Source organism: Sturnus vulgaris, chromosome 17, assembly GCF_052056855.1.
Source record: "Sturnus vulgaris isolate bStuVul1 chromosome 17, bStuVul1.hap1, whole genome shotgun sequence".
NCBI classification, from domain to species: domain Eukaryota; kingdom Metazoa; phylum Chordata; class Aves; order Passeriformes; family Sturnidae; genus Sturnus; species Sturnus vulgaris.
Window position 1 is genome coordinate 6713963 of NC_142259.1, and position 23437 is coordinate 6737399.

Consider the following 23437-nt stretch of genomic DNA (forward strand, 5'->3'; position numbering starts at 1 on the left):
GGAAATCTCAGTGCTCCTTGCAGACAGGAAAGGCCCTGTTTCCTCTGGCCATGCCCAGAGCTGCCAGGCAGCAGGAGCACTCGGGTGAGGCTGGGTGCCCCCCCAGCTCTGCTCCTGGCAGCAGGAATTCACTGCAGGCAGGGGAGGGCAGCTGCCTGCAGGGAACGGGAGTTGGGGTGTCATAAATATTACAGGTTTTGCAAAAGGAAAAAAAAGAAGCCAACAAGGAGTCCTTAATGTGCCCTGGGAAATCTGTGCAGGCTGAAATGCTTTAGCACTTTTCTTGCTGTGAAGTTCAGCCTCTACATCCCTTGTGGAGCTTTGGTTGACCCCCCACAGCTCCCAGCGTTGCCCCCATCAGCCATCACATTCCTTCTCCTGCCAGGCCACTACCTGGACCCCCTGGACCCCCAGGCCTCAGCCCCACACCAACATCTGCTCACCCAACACCGTGCTGGGGTCCCTGTGAGGACAGGTCCCAGTGAAGGAGATAGACTTGGGCCTCATTATGTGAGCCATGAGGGATTTGGGGGGCTTCTCCTCCCTGACTCTGAGCCAACTGATGCCCCACAGCATCTGTCAGAACCACTGTGTGCTTCTCTTCTGAGGTGATTTAGCAGTGCTGTGATGTACTGGGAGGCCAAAGGGTCATGGAAGGCTTGAGAGTGTTTTCCAGGGGTACAACACAACACAACACAGCACGACCTAACCCAACCCACCCAACCCACCTAATGCAACAAAACTGAGCCCAACTCAGTCAAATACAACCCAGCATGACCCAACCCAGCCAACCCAACCCAGCCAACCCAACCCAACCCAACCAAACTAACTCATCCTAACCAATCTCAATCCAGTGTAACCTACCCCAAGGACTCAATCAACCTATCCCAACACAACCCAACCAACCCAATAGAGCCTACCTAACCCAACACAACCCAACCAGCCAAACTCAACTTCCTACACAAGCCCTAAACCAAGTCTCCCCATCGCCTCCCGCCCAACCGAGCTCAACTCTTCCAGGATGTCACAGTGGTTTTGGTGGAAGCCTCTCCCTCCTCCTGTGCTCTGCAGCCCAGGGAGGTTGATCCCTTCAGGGAACTGAATCACGTCCCCCCCACCGTCGTGGGAGCGTCACAGAGCGTCTGAAGCTCGTCAGGAGAGTCAGGCCAGGCCGCGCGGGGCCGTTCTGGGAAGCCATCCAGCCATCCGCTGGAGAGAGGAGTCTGCCTAAAAATGCCTCTGCTGGCTCCTCTCCACACTCCGACCGTCCCATATGGAACAAATGTACATTTTCCATCAATTGTTTGTATTTTGCATTTAAAGTAAGAAGGGGGAGGGGGAAAAAAAAGCCAGCAAGCAAGCGGGCTACACATATACGCAAAGCATCGGTGACAGCAGATAGGCCCCATCGCAGAGAGGGAGAAACACTGGCCGGCGTTCAAGAGACTCAAACGTATGGTATGAAACAATAAATTTTAAGTGTGTTTTGACATATTTGGTGGTCTCTGCCTCATGCTTAATGAGCAGTGGTCCACGTTGCGGGGGAACTGCACAGCTCGGGTGGTTGGCAGGCTGTGCTGGGGGGGGGTCGGTGGCCAGCGAGGCCAGAGGCAGGCGTTGAGGTGGTCTTGGCATGTGTGTCCCAAGGGAATGGGGCGCAGGGCTGTGACACCACGGACTGCAGTGGCATGAGCGGAGGAAGGGATGCTGTGGGTAGCGCAGTGCCTCAGGGGGACAACCGCTGATTGCAAGAAGAAACATCAAGAGGCAGAATTGGCTTAAATTTGGTCAGGAGGGGACACACAAGACCGTGGTGATGTCCCAGAGCAGCATCCCTCACCTCTGCATGGCTTGGGCAACCTGTGCTCCCATCTCCAGGCTGGATCCCAGCCAGGCAGCACTGCTTTGCCTGCAGGAAGACCGTGGGCTCCCGCATCCCATCACCACAGGGAGAAAGCCCGAAGGGATGGGCAAAGCGGCAGGACAAGGGAGAGCAGCCCTCCCGCATCCCCTGCCTCTGTGCCAGGCTGCCCGGCTCCCCCTGTCTGACAGGGCTTGATCAGAAAGATGGACATGAAAGTGGAGCTTGGCTCTGGTTTCTCTCTCATTCAGAACATTCAAAAACTATTAACTGTGGTGGGGGTAAGCAGGCAGCTGGTTTTAATATTGTGCTCTTCCAATTGTGTTGGGGTTTTTTTTTCCTTGCTTTTCGCGAGCACTTTAAGTGACATGGTTACATGTATTTGATTAAAAAGCTGTAATTCAACGAGTGCATTTTCTTGTACTGTACAAAACTGCTTAAAGACACAGGATTTATTTACGGTGGTCTCCCAGTTTTCCAGCTCTGCCAAAAGACAAGATGACAGGGAATTCACAGGAGGGAGGACGGATAGCAGCAGAGGGGGACATGCAATCTCTCCTGGCTTTCCCAGTGTGGGGAACACGACTGGATCATTTCCTCTTCTCTAAGGTCAGCTCACTGCCACCAGCTTGGTCCTTGGGGCCATCCACTGGTCCCAAAAGCACAAGTTCCTTTTGGTGTCCCCAGGACTGGGTCTCAGCTTACAGGAGCTGGCAGAGGGGACAGCTAGGAGGGAACAGTTAGGTTTGCCCAAACTGGCCCCCACCCTGCCTACAGCAAGATGCTGCAGGACACAACTGGAGGCAGGAGGGAGAGATTTTTTCCAACCATGCCCATCCCCTGCCCGTGCAGAGATGCTGCCAGCACTGAGGAGCCTGTCCCAATCCAGCAGCTCTATTTCCTAAGGAGGAAAAAGCCTTTATGAGATCCCAGCAAGGAGCCATGTCCTGATGCTGCCGAGAGCCCTGGATCATCTCCGTTAACCCCAGCATCTCCCATGGCACACTCACAGACTGGAACCATGCTCACCCACACCTTTTTGGCTTCTCTGCTTCCAAAGTGATGAATTTCAACTCAAAAATGCAAGCGTGGAAATGAATAAAGAGCGTGGGGCTGCTCTGCAACCCTTCAAGCACCAAAATTAGCATATTCCCCCACTCTGCTGGTCACAAGGGTCTGTGGCACAATCCCTGCACTCCATCATATCCCTGGCCATTTTGCATTCCTCTGGTCTGGAAAGGAGGCGTGTGCCTGCGAGTGTGCGTGCAATGCTGACCCCACAAACCCACTCCACCCAGCACAGCTTCACCTTTCTCACCCAGATGCATAATAAAAATTTGTAATAAAAATAAACCCAGCAATGCTTGCACCTCACCTGCCTCAAAGTCCCTGACGTGCAGCCCCGGGGACACGGGCACCGACCCCAGCATCATTCAGGACCACCCTGGGAAATCCCGGCCTCCCCCATCCCTGCCTGGGGGGCCGGAGCCTGTCTGGCTGCTGGCCATGCCGAGCCGAGCCGTGTCTCTTCCTCAGCTCGCTCCTGCCCAGGGATCACCTGCAGTTCAGTTGATTTATGAACGGAGAATTTTTCGAGCTCTGTTTCCTTTTCATTGTTGTTTCAGTTGCTGCGCTCGCTTCCGCCCGCCTTTGAATAAGTCCTGCCATGCTGTGAGTGGTGAGAAAGGCACCAAGTAAACACTCACACTCAGCCCAGGACCGGGGGGCAGGAGCCCCAAAGACAGGGGGACACAGGGGCTGCCCCCGGCTGCTCCTACCTGCGTCAGGAGGCTGCTGAGCTCTGAAATGGGTCCCTCTTGTCTCAAAGCAGCAGTTTGGGATGGGGCAGCCACATCCCAACCTCCTGCCCCCTGGCACAGCTCCTGGGAGGTGCCAGCCCCGTGGGCATGCTGTGGCTGGGGAAGAGAGGGTTGTGGTGGGTGGTTTGACTGGAGGGACCCTAAAATGCGATTTGAGGGGGTCAGTTCATTGTCCCATAGAAGGCAGAGTCCCCCCACCCAGGGCTGTGCTCCACCCGGCTTCATTCCTGTCCTCATGCCCAGCTGGAGCGGGGACTCCCACTGCGGTACAGAGACGATGCTCTCTAGGGAGCTTGGGTTGATTTACAACAAAGCCCTTGAAAAGAGAAAAAAAGAAATCAGGAAAGGAAAGAAACCCCATCCGCAATCTCAGCTCAGCCCAGCCCAGGACCCACATCCCCGCTGCTGCCACCTGCCATCCGCCTTCCCCTTCCCTCCCCGCCCCATCCCGGGCCACCGAGGAGCCCCCATCCCGGGCGATGGGCAGCTGCCCGTCCCGAGCTGCGCCCATTGTCCTGCCCTTCCTCCCCGCGCCCCTGAGCCCCCCGCCCCGGGGCCGGGGGGAAAACAGGAAGCGCTCCCCAGCACGCTGCTGCGGAAATGAGACAAGCGGGCTGGAGCGGCGGCGAGGACGGCGGGAGGAAGCGGACGGGATATTTGGAACTGACGGCGAATTCTTGGGCTTATCTCTGCGCCGCAGAGGCCCAGGAGTCCTTACAAAACAGCGCCCAGCTGGAGCGAGGCCCGCGGCTGGGGACGCGTCCTCATCCCCAGCGCCACCCTTGGTACCCGGCTCGGCGGCGGGATGCTGGTGGCAGGGAGGGGACACACACCCAGTGTGGTGGGTGGCACCTGCGAACTATCAGTGGTCACAGAAGAGATCTGACGCCCCGCTTCAGGGTGGGCACTGGTAGCCCCCGGGCTGAGTGGTGCCCAGGCTACACGTCCCATCCTTCAGCAGGAATTTGGGGATGAGGGCACTCCCCAGCATCCCTAAAGCCAGAGGAAAAAAAAATCCGGCTGTTTTATGAGCCCCCAGGCACGAGCTCCCCCTTTCCCATGGGAAATCACTCCCTGTCCTGCCCACAGTCTGCTGGGACACTTTCAGCCCATCACCTTCCCTTCCATAGCCGCAAGCACCAGCGGCAAGGCTGGGATGTGGATGCTGGTCCCCTGCGTGTCCTGCCTTCCCTGCCCACGAAGGGTTACAGCTAGCCTGGATTGCTCTGATTTCACCCTTCCATCTGCTGCTGGCCTTTTTGGTGGGTTTGAATTATTTTTCATAACAATGCTGTGATACTTTATATTCGGCACACCCCAGCTGGGGAATAGAAAGCGGGTCCGGGCAGGGAGCACCCGACCCAAAGGCGAGGGTCTCCGCAGCGCTTCCTAAAAGCTGGAAGCTGCCCGCTGCGAGCATGGGAGAGGGGCCGGGGTGGTGGCATCATCCCGGGGAGCTGGAGCTGCTGCCAGCACCCAGGACTTCCCAGTTGGGCTTTGGTGGGGTCAGTCTCTCTTTTATTAATCGGTGGTGAAAATTAGGCAGCTGGAGCACCCCAGTGTCAGCGCTGGGAGCGCCTCGGGGTGGGTATCACCTTCCTAGAGTGTCCCTAACCTGGTGGGGACCCCCGGCCGAGGGCACCCAGCGCGATGGCTGCAAGGAGGCACCTTCGGAGCCGGAGAGCGCTGGCGGTGGGGCGATGCCTGCGGACGGGACCCGCCGAGGAGGGCTAACGCTGCCAGTGGAGCCAAATTTGGTGGCTGGGGGGGGCCAGGGTGTGACGGGTCACCCTGGCAGAGGCTGAGACTCCTCCTCTGCGGGGAGGAGGACAAAGGATGGAAGCGGCTGCTTCGTTGCAACACATCCCCGGCGAGCACAATGGAAATGCCATCCTCCGTCTTGTGAAACAGGAACCTCATATGATCTCGCTGAAGGCTTGGGGACACTCTTGTAGGTCTGAGCGTGACGCTCCCCGGGCTCCTTTCTCTACCCGCAGGGAGACAGGGAGAGTGGGGAGTCCCCCAGAGCTTCCCTGCCCTGGTGAGGACCGAACTGCCACCACTGTCCGCTGGGGCATGCTGGACCCGCTGGCAGGAGGAAGGTGATGCCCTGCTACCCACTCTGGGACCGAAACACTCCCAGGTTCCTCCCCAGCCCCATCAAACACCGTCCTATGGTTCCCCCACAGCCCTGCTGATCATCCCCCTCCCGCCCTCCTCGAGGACTCCTAAATAAACTTAGTTCTCCCTTTATGTTCTTGACCCCAGATTTAATTAGACCCCCGTTTCCTGCCTATATGAAAAATCACTTCCCCGAGCAGGTGGCTGCGATACCGCGGGGGCTGTTGTTGTTTTCTTTGGGGCGGGGGGCAGGTGGTAAATGGGGGGAAGAGTTTGTTGTTTATTTTTATATTTACAAAGCGCAGCTTTTTCCTGGTGCCGGGCATCGGAAGAGTGGCAGGATGTGACCTTCATCCATCTCCTCCTCGCTCACACAATGCGGCCGCGAGCCCCGCGGGCCGTCGCCGGCTTTGTCCCCCCGCGGCCGGCGGGCACCTCCCGCGCCGCCCCGCCGGCACCTGGCGCCCGCCGGCACCCGGCACCGCTGCCCCCCAGCTGGGCCCCGCCGCTCACACTGGGAGAAAAAGGAAAACAGAAAAAAAAAAAAAGAATAGCAAGGTTGCCGGTTTCCTCTCTGGAAAACAAGCTGGAGCTAAGAGGGACGGCAGCGTGGGAAGGAGGGAGAGAGGGGTCCCGTTGAGTCCCTTGGGAGCCTCTCCTTCTTAGGGAGTGGCCTGGGCACGCTGCCTCCTCCCTCACTCCGTGTGTGGGGCAAAGCAGCCTTTTTCGACCAGGCCTGAGGCAAATGAGCCTTGATCTCCCGTGCCTGGGTCAAACACACCTTTGGCCCCATCCAGGTGCAGTCCCGGCATAATCCGGGGCAGAAAGCAAGGAGGGGATGCAGAAAGCATCTGGTTCCCTCACCCTGACGTCGTGGGGAGCACCCATCAGGCAAGAGCCTACCCAAATCCCATCAGAGACTCGCAGAACGGGTTCTGCTCTCTGTCCCCATCGTTCGGAGCATCCCGATCTTTGCAGGCTCCAGATGCCGGGATCGCTGTGCTGGGCAGAGCCAGCCCAGGTGTGGAGCAGGCAGTTCCCGGCCTCCCTGTGCCCAGGGCGGGATGGATGAAGACATAATGGAGTAAACTCTCCTTGTTTTCCTTCTTCCCAAGAAGCACCACGATTCCACAGCCTCTTGGTCTGGGGAGGGACAAACTCCGACCCCGGCCCCACCCGTTTGTGCAGATCAGTGTCTGTGGTGACAAAGCTGCAGGGACAAACATCTGATGTGACCCCAAACCAGCACTGGCACCCATCAGTGGTACTTGCTGGTGGCAAAGGAATTGCTGCAGGATTTTACAGGGACAATGGGTCTGTCCCCCCAGAGTACCTTCCCCAAAGGGTCCCTCAGCGTGGCTGAGCTCCACTCGGAGCTGCCCAAGATCTCAGACCAGCTCTGTCCAGGGGGATTGAACAAGGGCTGACACAGCCAGTGTGACCCCCCCCCCCCAGTACCCCCCAGCACGGCAGTGGCAAAGCTGAACACTGCCAGCTGGCACGGGGCTGGTGTGTCCCAACTCCCTGATCACAGCCCAGATCCTGGAGCAGGAGTGGTGCCAGAGTATGGCATGGCACAGCATGGAATGGCACAGCATGGCACAGCATGGCACATCACCAGGGCTACCCTTGCTCTCACAGAAATGCCACCTAGAGACACCAGCACCTCAGACCCACTGCAGTGGCACCCTGGCCAAGCATCCAGCAGCAGACAAGGGGGCTCACTAATTTATCTTTAATCCCCAGCATGCCCCATTCCCAAGCTGGTCAGTCCCTGCTCAGGACCGCAGGCAGGAGCAGGTGCAGCCCCAATGGGGTACAGCACCCACCAGCCCAGTACAGACCATCCTGAAACCCTCTGGAGCCCCACCACCACTCAGGGACCCCCCCAGCTCTGCTGGGCAGTGGGTGCCCACCTGGCACAGGGCCGGGTGTGCTCACGCCAGCACTGGCCAGCACAATTGGTTATCCTTACATTTGGCATCAGCTGCTTCCATTGGGCTCCATAGGGGAGGGAGAGAGAAAAGGAAAACTCAGCTCAGGGCGATTTAATAAGTTCAGTGTTACGAGCTGGGGAAAAGCTGTGGAACACACAAGTGGTAACGCAGGATTAATCTTTCCTTTAGTCTTGGGAATTATGTTTTCATTAATCCTATTTTTTCCAGATGTTTCACTCCTTATACCATGTTCTTCAAAGCCTCTGTGGCTGCAAATTCTAATGAAGCCATGAGAACATTTTAAAGAGAAAGATTCAAAGCTTAAATTGCTTCCTTTTTTTTTTTTCTTTTTCTTCGGTTTTTCTTTTTTTTTTTTTTCCCCTCCTTCTTTTCCCCCCGGTTGGGCTGTCGGGGAGTGCATGCGTGTGCGGTCCCAGCGCCTCCACATGTTGTGTTACACAATGTGCTAACAAGATGGAGAAGGCCACTCGGGCCGCGTGATGCCGGGGTGACGTCTGTTGGGTTTTGTGTCCCCCCCACCCGGCAGGACCCGGCTGCGAGGGGCTGGCGAGGAGGGGGCTGGCCCCCTGCCCGCCGCCTGACAGCCGGCACCGGGGCTCGCGGGGTCACAGCTGGTCCGGAGCTCTGAAAACACTCCCGGTGATCACTCCCGGCTCCTTAAGGCAGCAGGAGGGTGGGTGGTTGTAGGACCTACGGAGGGGATGGAATAGAGCGGGAGCTGCGCAGGTAGCCCAGCTTTCTGGCAGGGTCTTTAGGGAATGGGGAATTTTGGGATGCTCCAGGCTGGAGGGAGCAGCGGGTTAAAGAGAGTGATGCCCAGGTCGAAGGTGTTGTCAGCAGTTTCTTCCCGTCACACGGTGCTGCCCTGCAGGGATGAATTTGGGACTCCTGCTCCCTCCTGCCCAGCACCCATCTGGGTGCCAGTGCATCACCCCTGCGTGATGGGAGCACGCAGCCACTCCATAATCACAACAGCATTCCCAAACCTTGCTCCCCTTCAGGCTTCTCCCTCCATCCATCCCCGGCCCCGCACAGCCGCAGGATCCAGCCGCCACCGCCCGGTGTCCCCTCCTCGCCGGGAGCCCTCGTCTGACGCAGGAGGTCAGGCAAGATGATCGTAACAATCCTCCCGCTCTCCAGCACCCGGGATTCAGATCCATGTACTTATATGGCCTGCAGAACGCGGTGGGAGCATGACCAACGTCTGGAAATCCAGATATGACTAGATCCCTTCATTAGTAATTTCTTGTACATGACTTTCTAGACCATGGGGATTTGTTAAATTTGCAGGAGTGTTTCTCACAGTGCCATGGACTGGCTGCTGCCAGCATATATTGGCTCGGATCTGTCAGATCCTGTTGCCTTATATGACCCTCGGTTAATTCAGCTTTTCTTTGTATCCAGCCCTCAGCGGGGAACTCCTCCAGCAGTCCCAGCGTGGATCCTGCTAAAATGGTTCCCCAGTCCTCCTGCCATAAAACAACTGCCCCCTCCAGTGAAAGGGGGATGTGGGGGGTGGAATTCAATGCTCCCCTCTCTCCCTGCTGCCCAGGCCCTCGCCAGATGCTTCCTCCATCCCTTCTCCTTTGGTGCCAAGAGAAAACTCGGTGTGCCTGAAAATGTTACTGGAGGGATTGGACCTTCTCCCCGCAGCGACCGTGGCATCCCAATGCTGCACCCTGCACTGTGGGGTTAATCATTCGCTGCCTTCAGGGGTGCCCCAGGGCTGGGGGAGACTTTCACCTTCCCAGAGACCTCTTGGAATTTCGACCTTCATTTATGGGTGCCATAAAGGTTATTTTTTAATCTGCAACCTGGCAAATTCCCCCCTCTCGGCTATGGGGTCTTTGCTCTGGGGAGCACTTGGGCACCGCTGCTTTTTGTGCCTCATCTGGTTTGGGAAGTGGAAAGGCTCACAGGATGGCCTTTTCCAAAGGGAAGGGGATTGTGGTACCCAACAGCTCATCAAAGGCATGTGGAGTTGGTTGGCCCCATGGATGTGGCAGAGCTGAGGGTGCTGCTGGTAGGGATGTGAGGGGCTGTAGATCACAAGGAATCCCAGGAGCCCAGAGAAACATCCCAAATCCCCAGGTGCTGCCAGAGCAAGATGTCCAAGTGGAAAAAGACTGTGTGTCCAAGGACATCCTGCTGACCCTGCAACTCCTTATTGCCCACCAACTGAGCCGTGCCACCCCCTCAAGCACTCTGTCCCCAGGCACTGAGTCTGATAGCCCAGTCCCGCCCAGGAGCTGCCCCGTGTGTCCCCAGCATCTCCTGACCCAGCGGAGTCCAGCAAAGAACCCCAAACTCCTGGTGTCCCACACCTCTGCCCCTTGGCAGACATGATGGCCAGATCCAGGAGAGCATTTACATCCCAAACTTCCCAAAGTGCTCTGTCCTCTCCAGCAGATCTGGCAGTGCTGGGATGCTCCAGAAGGATGAATCCCTCCAGCATCTTCCTCCTCCTCCTTGCAGGAGGCACTGAGCCATAACCTTGAAATCTTCCAAACACTCTGTTTCTTAAAAGACCTGATCAGTAGCTTTTCCTTTTAGCATTTGATTTAACCACACCTTTAAAAAGCCCCAAACTAAAGCAGGAAGAGGCAGGCTGAGATGCTGTGGGGAGTAGGAGAGCAGCAAGCAGGCAGCACCCACCTCCAGCCACACTGAAAGGAGCCCAATCGCAGCTGACCCAGAGCCAAAATGCTTCCTCAGCTCTGAAAGAGCAGCCCAGCTCCTCCATCACAGGAGCACAACCTGCTCCAAACATCTTCTGGGTTTGCATCTCACCCACAATCAACCAAAGAGGTTTCACTGTACCAGGCTGGCTCCTTGAAAATTCCCTTGATGGGCTGGTGTGGTGTGTGAAGGGTCACAGGTGAGGAGCTGGGGGCTGAAATCCCCTTTCTTTGCCTTTTTTATACCAGCAACAGGTGGGGGAGGCTTTGCCTGCATCCCTTTGTCCTTCATGCCACTGCCTAGCGGAGCTTGCAGCTGGCAGCAGCCACAGGAGGTGGATCAAGCTGTACCCCCATGCAGGTAGAGGCAGGAGCAATGGGAGCATCCTGCCTACTCATCTCATCCCATCCCACCCCATCCCATCCTCAGGGACAGCAAGGAGCTGAATGGCACCATGAATACCCCAGCCCCGCATTTCCTTTGGTGAGGGATCCCACAGGAGCATCCACTGCCATTAGCACCACCACCCATGCAGCAGGGACATATTAGGGGCAGACAAAGCATCCCAACTCCCATCCCAAAACCCTCACTACTCCCACCACCCCTCTGTTGCTGTTGGCCATGGCTTGGGCGCAACATAACCCCTCCTCACCCGTCAAAGGCACTGCCTTCAAAGCACCACTCCTTCTCTCTGTTGCCCCCATTTCCAGCATCTTTGGGTTGAAAAATGGCCGAGGAGGGTTTGGCAGAGGAGCCTCGTGCAGATTATTCAACAATTGTTTCCCATTTTGCGCCCTCGCCTGCCTCATCCTCCAGTAACAATGACGAAGAGCGGCGCGGAGCCAGCGCCCGCGGCAGGGGTGTTGAGATCAGGGACAGCACAAAAATATCTCCTCTCTGGAACAAATATTTACCAACCCTTCTGCCTTTTGTTCTTGTGGTTCTCATATATTTTTTTTTTAATTTTTTTTTTCCAGACATTCACTGGCAAAATGTCACACTAAGCAGCAACCCAGAAACTTCGGGGTAGCTGCTTGGCTGCTCTGGGCTTTGTTTTTCTCGTGCGCTAATTGTTAATGAATTTCCAGCCATTTAAGCCAATGCAAACCTGTGAGAAAATGATCGTTTCAGCCCTGACTTTGGAGCTTTATGGTGCTTCACAAAATCCAAGTGGTGGATAAAGAAAACGTGCATCATCCCACAGAATGGGGTGGTGGCATTGCCAGAGCCAACCTGGAGTGGAACGTGGCAGAGCCAGACCGGGAGCTGGGGTTGTCTGAGCTGCCAGCATCACTCCAGGCTTGCAGCAGGAAGGTCTCCATTCCTGGATGGGGATGAGTTCAAAAGGGGTGAGTGTTATGGTACCTCCATCCCCGGCCAGCTCCTCACCAAACTCCTTCTCCTTCCTCTGCCCCACTGCAGGTTTTTCTTGTTTCCCTTCAAAATCATAATGCCCCTCACATCCACTTTTATGGCGGCCAAATAAGAACATGTGGTTATTTTATGGGAGTTGTGTTTAAAGAAGGGAGGGGCAAACCCCTCCTCTTCTGGAACATAAACTTAGGTCTTTGGTTAATAATTAACCGTGGCCATAAAACCCCTGATGTATGAGCAAGCAGAGCTCATCCCGGAAGCACTGCTGGGCTGTCACCTCACACCAGTGCCCTGCTGACCACTGACCACCGTCCCCTCCTGTCCACTCCAGGATGGCTGTGCCACCCTCCACCTATCCCCGTCGCCTCCTGCCCCTCTTCCTGGGGCTTTTCCAGGGAGCCCTGCTCCTCTTCTTTGCCCTCTTCGTCACCTATGATGAGCCCTCGGCGCAGGTGGAGGATACCAACTTGGTGGCCAACCAGGTCTACAGCACCTTCCCCTTCTTCCAGGACATCCAGGTGATGCTGGTGGTGGGGCTGGGACTCCTGCTGACCTTCCTGCCCCGCTACGGGTTCAGCGCCCTCACCCACAACTTCCTCCTGCTCAACTTCTCCATGCAGTGGGCGCTGGTGCTGCAGGGCCTGCTCCAGCACTTCCACCATGGCCAGATCCACCTGGACCTCCACAAACTCCTCATCTCTGAGTTCGCTGCTGTGACAGTGCTCATCTCTGTGGGGGCCATCCTGGGGAGGGCCAGCCCCTGCCAGCTGCTCGTCATGGCCACCTGTGAAATCCCCATCTACCTGGCCAGCGAGTGGGTCATTGTCACCTGTCTGGGCGTTCTGGATGTGGGTGGCACCATCACGATCCACATCTTCTCCTGCTATTTCGGCCTTGGCGTGTCCAAGGCTCTGTTCAGGGCAACACAGCAGCCACTGCACCCCAAGGAGACCCCAACACCCAGCTCTGACCTCATGTCCCTGGTGGGGACACTCATCCTCTGGGTTTTCTGGCCCAGCTTCGTGGCTGTCCTCTGCCAACCGGGTGATGCCCAGCACCGTGCCATCCTGAACACCCTCCTGGCCATGAGTGCCAGTGCCATAACCACCGTGGTGGCCTCCAGCCTGCTGGAGAGGGACGGCAAGCTCAGCCTTGGCCACCTGCAGAACGGCAGCCTGGCCGGCGGGGTGGCCATTGGCGTGGTGGCCGACATGGCCATGCCACCGGTGGCCGCTCTTGCCCTGGGCAGCCTCTCGGCCGTGGTGTGTGTCCTCGGCTTCAGGTTCCTCACTCCGCTCCTGGGGAGGAAGCTCAAACTCCTCGACCAATGTGGCATCCACAACCTGCACGGTTTGCCCGGCATCCTCGGCGCCGCAGCCAGCGTCCTGGCCGTCCTGCTGGCATCCAAGGACACCTCCGGGTCCCAACCCTCTCAGCTCTCCCCTGCGGGGGGCAATGCCAGCGAGGTGGTGGAGGAACAGGGGGGGGACCGCGGGGTGGGCGGGCAGGCTCTGTACCAGGCAGCGGGGCTGGCGGTGGCCATCGGTGCCTCGCTGCTCGCCGGGCTGCTCACCGGGGCCACCCTCCGGCTGCCCTGCCTGGCCCGGCCGCCCGAGCGGCTCTGCTTCGATGACTCGCTGTACTTTAAGATCCATGATCAGGCCGAGAGCCCAGGGCCAGACAGCAGCGCTGAGGAAGGAGCCCTGGCTCTGAAGGAGCAGGTTTAGGCAGTGGCGTGCAGCAGCAGCAGGGAGGGCCAGGGAATGTTACCGGCAGGATCAGCAGGCAGGAGATGCTGCCTGCACTCGCTCCTGCCCCGTGCCTGGTTCAAGCTGTCGAGCATGTCGGCACAGCTGGGTCAGCATCACAGCACTGGTCACCTCTCCGTCCCCCCACCCTGCAGCTGCAACCCCCCTCCCGTGTCCCAGTGGCTCCCAGCATTCGTTCATTCCAGGCAGCAGCCAGAGAAATGACCTGCTCAGGGTGTTTCCCCCAGAATGGTTAATAGCCCCCACGAACCCAGTCGGCCGTTCTGCAGGGCACTGGCTTCGGCTGCTTTGCTCTTAGCTGGCGGCATCACCCTCTGTGCTCACCCCGAGCCTCAGCTTCAGATTCCCCTGCCCACAAAGGGCAGCACCTGGAGGAGGCTGCCAGCACAGACCACAGCTACAGTAAAGGAACTCAGTATCCACTGCCTGGAGCGTGAAACTGCAACAGCAGGGAGATGGCCCAAGCAAAGGACTTTACAGAGATCTGATAACCTGAGCTGGGCAATTCACCCTCCAGGAAAGTTTGCAAAGGGAAGCGCCAACTCTTTCACCGCTAGTGCAGCAATGAGGATGCAGCCCAAGCACGGCGAGGAGCCTCGCAGAGAGCCAGGATGCAGGAGGCACCCGCAGCCCACAGCACCCTCATCCCACCCCGAAGCCGGAGCTGGGAAAGCTGCGCCAGCATCCCAGGAAGAGCAGTGGCCCCATCCCATCCCACCACGGGCAGCGAGCCGCTTCCACCCTGCGGAGGACAAAGCCTGCGGTCCATGGCTGGCATGCGGCAAGCTGGGAGCGCGGGGCCGCATCCTGCCCGGAGAGCGAGGGCTGTGATTCACATCCCCCCTGCCATGAATCACCGCTGCCCCTGCGCCCCCCGGATCCCGCTGCTGCCGAGACAATGCGGGCGATGCTCGCGGGCTCCCGAGGGGGTCGAGGCCACCGAGCCCCCCAGCGCTGGCTGCAGGAGTGGGGGGCTGTCGGCGCGGTTGGGGGTCCCCAGCCCTGAGCGGGTGGGAGAGGGGCTGGATCCCTTCCACCCGGTGCAGCCCCAGGCGGAGCCAACACCAAGAGGGAGAGAGGCTGGGGAATTCGCCCTCCAATAATCACAAACAGGCTTGGGGGCCCGGGCGTGTTTGGTTAATTGTTAGAATAAAATATTGCCGAGCTCTGACAAAGAAATCCTGCCCCGCAGCCCGGCGCGGCCGAACAATGGGCCCCGGCGCAGGATGCTGCGGGCTGAGCAGTGGGGCCAGGGGCCTTGGGGGCGGGAGGCAGCTCGGTTCCCCCTTCCCCAGACGAGCCCCAGAATCCCCCCATCTTCTTGGCAGCTCGGTGTGGATGTGCCCCATGACAGCGTGGAGCCACCGGGGCTGGGACCGGCCCGGCCCCTCAGCACTGCCCGGCTCCCTCTGGGTGCCGAGAGCCACCGGGACCGGGACCGGCATCCGCTCGGGGAGCCGCGGTACCGTCGGGGCCGGACCGGCAGCGCCGAGCCTCCGTGAGAACAGCGCTCCTGCTGAGCCCGGCATCCCAGAGCCGGTGGCTGCCCCCGCGCCGAGGCCTGCTGGATCCAGCGGCAGCTCCGGCACGGGGAGCAGGGGGACGGGGAGGAGGGGACACGGCGAGGAAGGGACACGGAGAGAAGGGGGCACAGGGTCAGCGGAGCCAGGGGCTGCAGACACCCTGTGAGAAACAGCCTTGGAGAGGAGCTGCACACACAGGCGTGTACACACCTGTAATCACACACGTGCGTGGGTACAGCCCTGCACACATTCACAGCACCCCGGACACACACAGGTACACTCACACAGGTACGCACATGCACAGACACATCCGTGCACACACATCCCAGCACTCCCTCACTCCCACATGCAGGCACAGCCCCGAGGCTGCGAACCTCTTGCTGCCGGAGACAGTGGAGCAGCCGCTTTCCAGCATCCCCCAGCCCTTCCCAGCGAGGATGAGGACGCAGGCTCCCGCTGAGCAGCCCGCGGCACCCAGTAGGGGAGCGAGGGATGAGGGCGCAGGGAGGGAGCACACCCGGAGCTGGGCCTGGGCACACCCCTCCTCCCGGCTGGCATGTCCTGGCACGGGCACCCCGGCACGCCGCGGCACAATCTGGTCGGCAGATGCTCCAAAAAGCAGCAAGAGGCCCAAGAAATGATGGGGGGTCAGCGTTTTCCCACTGCCCAGAGGGGCTTAGGCACCCAGTGACCCAGGGCCAGAGGTGTTGGGACCCACCTGGGTCATGGCACGGCTCCATCAGCCCCAGTCCCGGCCACCCCCCTCCCTGAGACCCGCTCTTCTGCCTCTGGGTGTGCTGCCCATCACTCCCCGCTCCTCCAAACCAGTCGCTCTCCAAAGGATGGAGCAGTCAGATATTTTGCAGAGCCTCCAGCGTTTATCACGCTGTAAATCTGGGCTTTCAGCAGCTTCACGAAGCTGCAGGGAGATGGGAGAGAACAAAATGCTGCTCTGCTCCATCAGACACAGCCTGCGTGTGCCAGGGCTGCAAGGGGTTGGGTCCCCAGCCCCACTGCAAAGGCAGTGAGGATTGAAGCAGAGGACTTATGTGGGCAAGGGTCCCCAGAGTCAAGAGGGGCTGCTGGCACCCCAAGATGGTGATGGCTTGGGGGCAGCTGCTTTTTGGTGGGACAGTGGTGGTGAGGAGGGCTGAAATGTGCCTCTGTGGAACCGCAGCAGCTCCTGTCCTCCAGTATGGTTCCCCAGTGTGAACCCCTGGCAAAGCTCCCCATGCACAGTCCCCGGGCATGGTACCCCGGTGTGGACACACAACACCTGGGCATTGCAGCCCTGTACGGGCCGCAGGCACGGTACCCCACTCTGATCCCCCATCACTGGCTCCCAGAACAGTGCCCCGCACGCTGGGTTCTGCTGCTGCCTCTGAGCTGAGCCCCGAGCTGGGTTGGGATGCAGCCCACTGGTCCTGGCAAGGAGCACCAGCCCCGATCCTCGCCCCTATCCCTGTCCCCGCAGCCCCTCCAGCAACCCTCATCTCCCAGCGGGACCCTGCTGTGATTGCAAAACAAGAGGGGAGGGGAGGAAGCCGAGATTGTGCAGCTCTCACAGTGCTCGGATGCGTCGGGCAAGCGACACCGGCTGCACAGGGCACGAGGCGGGGGTGTGGGCACGGCCAGGAACCCCCAAGCCCTGCGTGCCCTCAGCTCTAACACTCCTGTGCAGCCTTTGCCACATCCCTGCACCCCCAGTGCAGAGGGGTTGCACAAGGGCACACAGGGACCCCGGGTGAGGCAGGGGCTGGGTGGGCACTGAGCTGCTGCCAAGTGCCTGGCACAGCACGGGGGGACCGGGGGGGCCATGGCAGCAGCTGGAGCCACATCAGAGCGGCCCCCCCGGAGCAGCCGGGAGCGTGTGGTGCTGCCCTCGAAGGAAATGCGCTCACTCCCATGTGCTGCACACTTGGGTTCGCCTCGCTGCTATTTTTATTTGACTTTTCAGGGCCTGTTTCCTTTTTCCGGCTGTTTTTGCTGTGATTCCACCATCACTTCGACCTCGTTTTTCCCCCTCCCTCCCTGTTGCTTCTTCCTTCATTTTTTCCTTCCTTTCCATGCACTCATTCCCACTGCCGCACCAGGTTCCCAGCTCGGCAGCAGCTGCCTGTGAGGGAAGGGTAGTAAAGGGAGGTGGTTTTTGCTCTGGTTTATCTGGGAAGGTGCTGACAGGTCACTCGAAGAGGGACTTTGCTCCAGCCTTGATAAAGAAAAAGGCTGTGAGTCACCCTGTCCCAAGCCACGATCCCGATCTTGTTGGTGCGTGAGCTATCAGGTCCTGCCGTGGCCCCCAGCCTCATCCATGGGATATCAAGCATCAGCAGGGCTATTTTGGGATGCTAGTGATTTGTGGAAGGACGGTGGTTGGGATAAGGGAGGAGGAATAAAGAAAATCTTAGTAACTAAACCAGTGCAAAACCTCCTGTGGGGGCAGCAGAAAGGGCAGTGCTCGCTCCGAGGAGGAGCACGGATCCGGGAGGAAGGAGCCCGGGCATGATGGGGCCAGCCGGGGAGGAGCATGGCACCAGGAGTCTTCTGATATCGGGATGTGCTGAGCTGAGGCTCCCTGGATGGCCCCTGGTGCCAGCCTGCCCCGTGCCAGGCAGACAGCCTCTTCCAGGGACCCCACAAGAGCAGCGTTCCCAGGCTGCACCCCCTGCTTTGACCCCCAAATCAGGGTCCTTGTCCTGCCCCATCGAATCAATCGGTCCTGCCTGCACCCTGCTACACCCCAGGGACTCTGATGTGCCCAGGGCAGGGAGGGCTCTGTCCCACCCACCTCTGGTTATGAAATCCTTCCAGCTCCTCCCAGCCCAATTCCCAGAAGCAGGGGGTGGGCAGGGACCCCTGAGCATCCCTTGCCGTCCCCTCCCCGAATCGCCCTTTTCCAGTGTGAATCCCCAGAATCCCCCAGGGAAAGCCGCCCCCACCTCCCCCAGGGCATGGGGGGTATCCCACTCACTGGCAGCGCTCATTGCCCCCCTGGCCACAGCCGGAGCGGGGTCGGTGGCCGAGGCTCAGTGGGGACGAGGGAAGCGATGCCGGTGTGGCCATGGGAACACTCGGGGGAGCAGTGCCCGGCTCCGATCGGCACTCACAGCCCGCTGCTGCCATCTCGTGTCCTCCTCGCAGGGCTGGGACAGAGCCACACGGGCCGAGACGGGCTGGGGAAACTGAGGCAGGGGACACTGCAGGCCCTCCTGGCTGCTGCTCCAGGGGAAATGTCCTTCAAGAAAGCATCTCCTGGTTTCCATCGCCCGCAAACCAGGGATGCAGATAAGGCGAGCAGAGGCAGGATGGCACTGTGCCCTCCACTGCTGTGGCCTTCTGCCTGGGCTTCCACAGGCCCAGCACCATGGCCAGATCTGCACTGTGCCAGCTCCATCCACAGCACAAGAGCCCCTGGATGACCAGATAAAGAACCCAAAGTATTTCCAGGGAAGGAGAGGTTTATTTCTGGCTTCCCAGAGGCTGTTTGCCACCCAACAGAGCAGTGGAGGCCACAGATGGCGTGCTGGCAGGGCACAGTGACAAGGGAGGATGCCCTTCACTTCATCTCACCCCACACCCCACCATGCCCTCCCTGCTGGGGCACCCACAGTGCCAAGCAGCCAGGTCCCTCCACAGTGCAGTCTGTCACCGAGGCTGAGCCTTGGCCTCAAGCCCCCACACCTGCCTGGGATTTTTGGGTGTCAGAACTCCCCAGGCTTCCCCGGGTGCCCAGTGATGCACCTTTACTTCCCTGTCCACTGTGGGTGCCCAGCTGCTCTGCAGATCCCAGCAATGCCTCAGGGACACCTGTCCCCATCCACAGCCCTAATAACCTCAGAGCCTTGCAGATGCACTGTGGCCTCACTTCCAGCAGAGCCCCCAGAGCCCACATGTCCTCTTCCTGCCCCAAAACACACCCATTGTCCTCAAGAGAGCAGCAGGTGCTGCAGGGCCAGGAGCAACTAACCCACACTTCACCTATTTTTCGGTTTTTTCCCTTCTTCTTCCCAGTGTTTCAGGTGTTCCAGATTTCTGCCACAGCCATCCCGCAGCAAACCAACCTGCCAGCCCCAGGCACGGGCGGTGGTCCCTGGGCACCGCTTGGAGCAGGACGATGAATTCAGCTCGGGCATCTGCCGGCAGCAACCCCTCTGCCCTCAGGGCTGAGTTTGTCCCAGGTTTCCAAACAAGCCACTGGCAGCCGCGGTGCCGGAGCAGCACATCCCCCCGGCGTGTGGCGAGGGTGTCCCTACGAGTCCCAGGGAGCCTGGCGGGGCGCGTGCAGGGCATTGAGCTTCTCCCAGCAGGTCGCCAGCCTCTCCGCCTTCCTGCCGATGTCCCGCAGCTGCTTCCTCCTGCGGCCGGGCCCCCCGCGCCGCGCCGGGGCCGGGGCTGTGCGCGCTGGGCTCTGCGGTCCGAGTGCCGGGAGAGGGAGCAGAAACCCCCCCCCAACATCACAGAGACATTAGTCACGGGATAAAAGCCACCACACACAGGCTCCGCATGGCTGAGGTGGCTAGACTGCCTATGGCCGTGGCAAGGACATGGTCTCAGGTCCCCCAAGAGTCCCCAAAGGTGGCTGTCACTGTCTGAGCTGGGGGTGTGCACCCACGGGCACCAGATCAGATCTCCAGAGCAGCAGCAGCTCCATCCCACAGCAGCAGACCCCAGGCAGGGTTGTCCCCAGCCAATGTCCCTGACAGTGGCAGGGAGGACAGTCCCAGCACTGTGCCAAGGTCAGCGGAGCTGGGAGCTGGCATTCTGCTGCCCTTGGTTTTCCCTGCTGGTTGATGGATTGCTGGTGCTGCCATACGGATCCTCCTGGATGGGGCTTCCCCTGCAGAGCCGTGGAGATGCCAGAGGAACCCAGACCAGCCCTTAAGGGAGAAAACCCAATTCTTGCCTATGAGCACTCAGAAGCAAAGCAGCACAGGGTAAATGCACCCACAGGGTGAGCATCCCACCAGAACAAGGCCCTGTGCTCCCCTCAGCCATGGCATCGTGGCACATGTGGAAAAACCCACTTGGGAGGGAGCCAGTGGTAAAACCCCATCAGCCTGGCCCAAATTGCCACAACTGAACTTCCCTCCCTTGGTTATTCTGAAGCTCCCAGGTATGGATGTGCCATCAGCATTCCCCAGCTCCCAGGACGAAGCAGGCAGAGCCTGGAGACTCCTCACAGGCAGCCAGGAGAGCACAAAAGAAGGCAAGGTCTGCCTAAAGCTCTGGGAACTGGGAGCCACTGATGTGGCTGGGAAGTAGAGGGCTTCCTACCTTGCTGATTTTCCTGCAGTTCTCCCGGAGCACGAAGTTGGTGTTCCTGGCCACCCTCCAGACTGCCAGCTCCTCAGGGGCCTGCAGGGTGCCAGCCCCCACCTCTGTCAGGGACATGCTGATGTTGTAGATGGACAGCAGGATCTTCTGGTCCTGCAGAGGAGAAGCGCAGGGCCCCGGGCAGGGAGGGAGGCTCGTGGCTCCCTGGGGGCTCAGCCCACACAATGCCCCAGCCCCGGGTCCCTCGGTGCTCACCTTGTCCGAACGACAAGCGGGCCCAGCCCTCCCACTCCTGTACACCGACCCAGTCAGGTTTCTCTGGAGAAATAAAGAAGAATATCCAGCACCTCGCAGGATCAGTGCCTCCCACTTGGCACAAGGATCCCCCATTTAAGCACAACCCCCTCCCCAACACTGCTGGCAAAGCAGCCAGCTCCATATTAAGCTTCCCTCCCTACATCCCACAGCAGGGCTGCATCCAGCCCAGCAGCATTCTCAGAGCCAGCGCTGGGCCCCCAGGCAGAGCCCTGCCTCGGCTCACCAGGTTCTGGATCTCATGGAAGATGACGGCGCGGTACTGCCGCAGGATTTTGGCGATGCTGCACCTCCTGCCTCTGCTCAGCACGGCCACGAGCAGGAGCAGCAGAACAGCACAGGAGAGCACCCGGGGGAAAATCTGCCAGGGAAGGGCTCAGAGTCAGCTGGGAATTAGGGAACGTTCTGGGCTCTGCCTTCAACCCTTAGTCAGAAGCTCCATTGGACCTGTACCTGAAGATGCAACACGTGACGGAGGAGCCTCCACTGCCTCCTCTCCCAAAGAACATCCTCCCAGATGAGCCATCTCCCCTTGGAGCAAAGACCTTGGGAAACTGCTCCAGCTTCAGCCAAGCCCAGCAGTGTTGCCCATGGCACACACAGAGCTCTCTCTCATGCCAGCAGGTGGGTTCTTGGCACAGAGCTATGGCAGGGACCTGTGTCAGTCTATGGGACTCATCCCTGAGCTCTCTGTCCCAGCATGGCTCCACCAGATCCCCACTTCGTGTCATTTCAAGGTCAGAGAACCTCAAGTACCAAAATCCAAGAGGAGCAGAGAGGGAGGTTGGAGAGGGGACTTTGGAGAGGAGCTGGAGGCAGGAGCTGCCTGGTCTCCACCAGCATCCACATATCAGCCCAAATGTATCCAAACACCCTCAAAAGGATGCTCCCATAACACTGCTGCATGGATGGAACTAATATAGCATTTTTCCAGCTTCCCTGCAGCTCATGCTCATCCCAGGCTCAGGGGCCCCCACCACAAGCCAGACAGAAGCAGCTCAAGCATCTGCTCTGGCCAGCACATCCCAGGTGCTGCTGAGCCTTCTGGCTCCAAACCTTCCCAGCAGCCCCACGCTGGCCCCTGCAGAGCGGGGAACCCCAAGTGCTGACACCTGAGCTGGCAGAGGGGCACAGGGAGGGGGTGGATGGACCCTCCAAGGCAGGGATGAATCCCACAGCTTTGAAGAAAAGCCAGCACAAGCTCAAGTGACCAGGACTGAGGATATTTGAGCAGCTCAACAGCAGCAGAGTGAGGATGGAGAGTTCAAAATTTGTGCCAGGAAAGGAGCCCAACAGCTCAGCATATCTCCACACTGCTGAACGATGGCACAGCCCTGGGGCCCATCCTGGAATTTCTATAATTTCACATTTTCAGGAAAAGTCCCCCCCAAACACAATCCCCTCCCAAACAACCCTCATGCCGCAGGTGTCAGGTCTGGGCAGGCAGAACGCAGCTCAGCTCCTTCCAACTATGCAACCCCTGCACCGCAGCCAAAGCAGGAGCAAGGGGGAAGGGGCCGCAGCTCTGCTTGCAGCCTGTGCCTGCTGCTCCCCACCTCAGCTCAGGGGTCACTGCCTTCACTGCCTTCCCCAGCACCTCTGCACTTGCTCTTCTGCTCTAAGAAGGAAGAATTTCCCTCACTGAATTCCAAGCCCAGGCACACTCCATCTGTCCTCTTTGGTGAGAAGCCGGGGGGGGGTTGTTTGTAAAATCCACACCCGCTCTGTGCTCCCTACTCAATCCTGAGCTGGACCTGGCTCCAAAAAAAGTGAGGAAACCTTTTCCCACCCTCTTGCAGCTCAATAGGAGTGATGGAGACCTAACATGTGGCAAAATTCAACACAGCACACTTCTGGGAACACACGTACACAACCATCACCTCAGAGCATAGGCACATGCAAAGAGAGGAGCAAATCCAGGTGTAACCAGTATAAATCCCACTGGGCTCTTCAGTGTCCCTAATCACCACACATCTTCCAGTAGAGCTGTGCTGAGCTCTATCTGGGAGCTGGGAAGGGCAGGGAAGAGCCTCTTTCTGCTGCTGACTTTGCTCCTTGCAAACTACTTGAGAGATCTTGCCCTAGAGGTGATTGAGCAGAGAGCCGAGGGTATAATCCCCAGGGACATCAAAGGAGAGCACTGCTCCCATGAGGACACCCTGGCCAAAGTCTAAGGGTTACCCTCCACAAGTCTCCTCTGCCGGGAAGGCAAGGCTATGCAATTTTACCATGAAAATGGGAATGACTTCCCTGAAGTGGTTTATTAAACAATTGGACCCAGTTTCCAGCATTCCAAGACAGCCAAGCCTGGGCTCAGTGCTCAGCCCGGAAGGAAGTGCAGAGGAGTCCAAGGAACAGCCAGGGCAGGAGGTCAGCAGATGCTGTAGGTGCTTCCCCTCAACCATGGAAAGCAGGGAAGCAGCAGCAGCAAGAGAGGGATGCACGGAGACTGAGGTGGCAAATCCTCCTCCTGTCTTCTCCCCTCCAGGATGGAGGAGAACAAGTTCAGCAGCTGATTTAGGATTATTCCTCCTGCCTTTGTCCCCATTCCACAGCAATAAGCTACAGGCAGGTGGCACATCCCTTCCTAGGGGAGAGCTGGCAGTGAAGGAGCAGCCTCGGGAAGCACGGGTGCAGGACAGGCATAGCTAATCTCATCCTCACTCTAATCCTCCAGCAAATACGAGGAGATAAGGGAAATCACCATTGTTGATAGAGCAGCTCCTGCTGGCACTACTGCCAG

General features: G+C 58.8%; 1 protein-coding gene, 1 long non-coding RNA gene and 1 pseudogene across 2 annotated transcripts; 1 reads left to right on the forward strand and 2 right to left on the reverse strand.

The window, feature by feature from the left end:
• Positions 1-2242: 2242 nt before the first annotated feature.
• LOC148221803 (uncharacterized) lies at positions 2243-4116 on the reverse strand. The gene is made up of 2 exons (XR_015807325.1): positions 3640-4116; positions 2243-3530 (listed from the first exon to the last, which is right to left on the reverse strand). It is a non-coding gene; the product is annotated as an uncharacterized LOC148221803 (long non-coding RNA).
• Positions 4117-12145: 8029 nt separating this feature from the next.
• Positions 12146-13540, forward strand: LOC106851660 (ammonium transporter Rh type B pseudogene; annotated as a pseudogene).
• A 5683-nt stretch (positions 13541-19223) lies between these two features.
• On the reverse strand, positions 19224-21220 carry C17H20orf204 (chromosome 17 C20orf204 homolog). The gene is made up of 5 exons (XM_088175219.1): positions 21148-21220; positions 20921-21069; positions 20635-20697; positions 20380-20532; positions 19224-19513 (listed from the first exon to the last, which is right to left on the reverse strand). The coding sequence occupies exons 1-5, from the start codon at positions 21218-21220 to the stop codon at positions 19355-19357; spliced, it is 597 nt and encodes a 198-aa protein (XP_088031345.1). The 3' UTR covers positions 19224-19354.
• Between the last annotated feature and the right edge of the window lie 2217 nt (positions 21221-23437).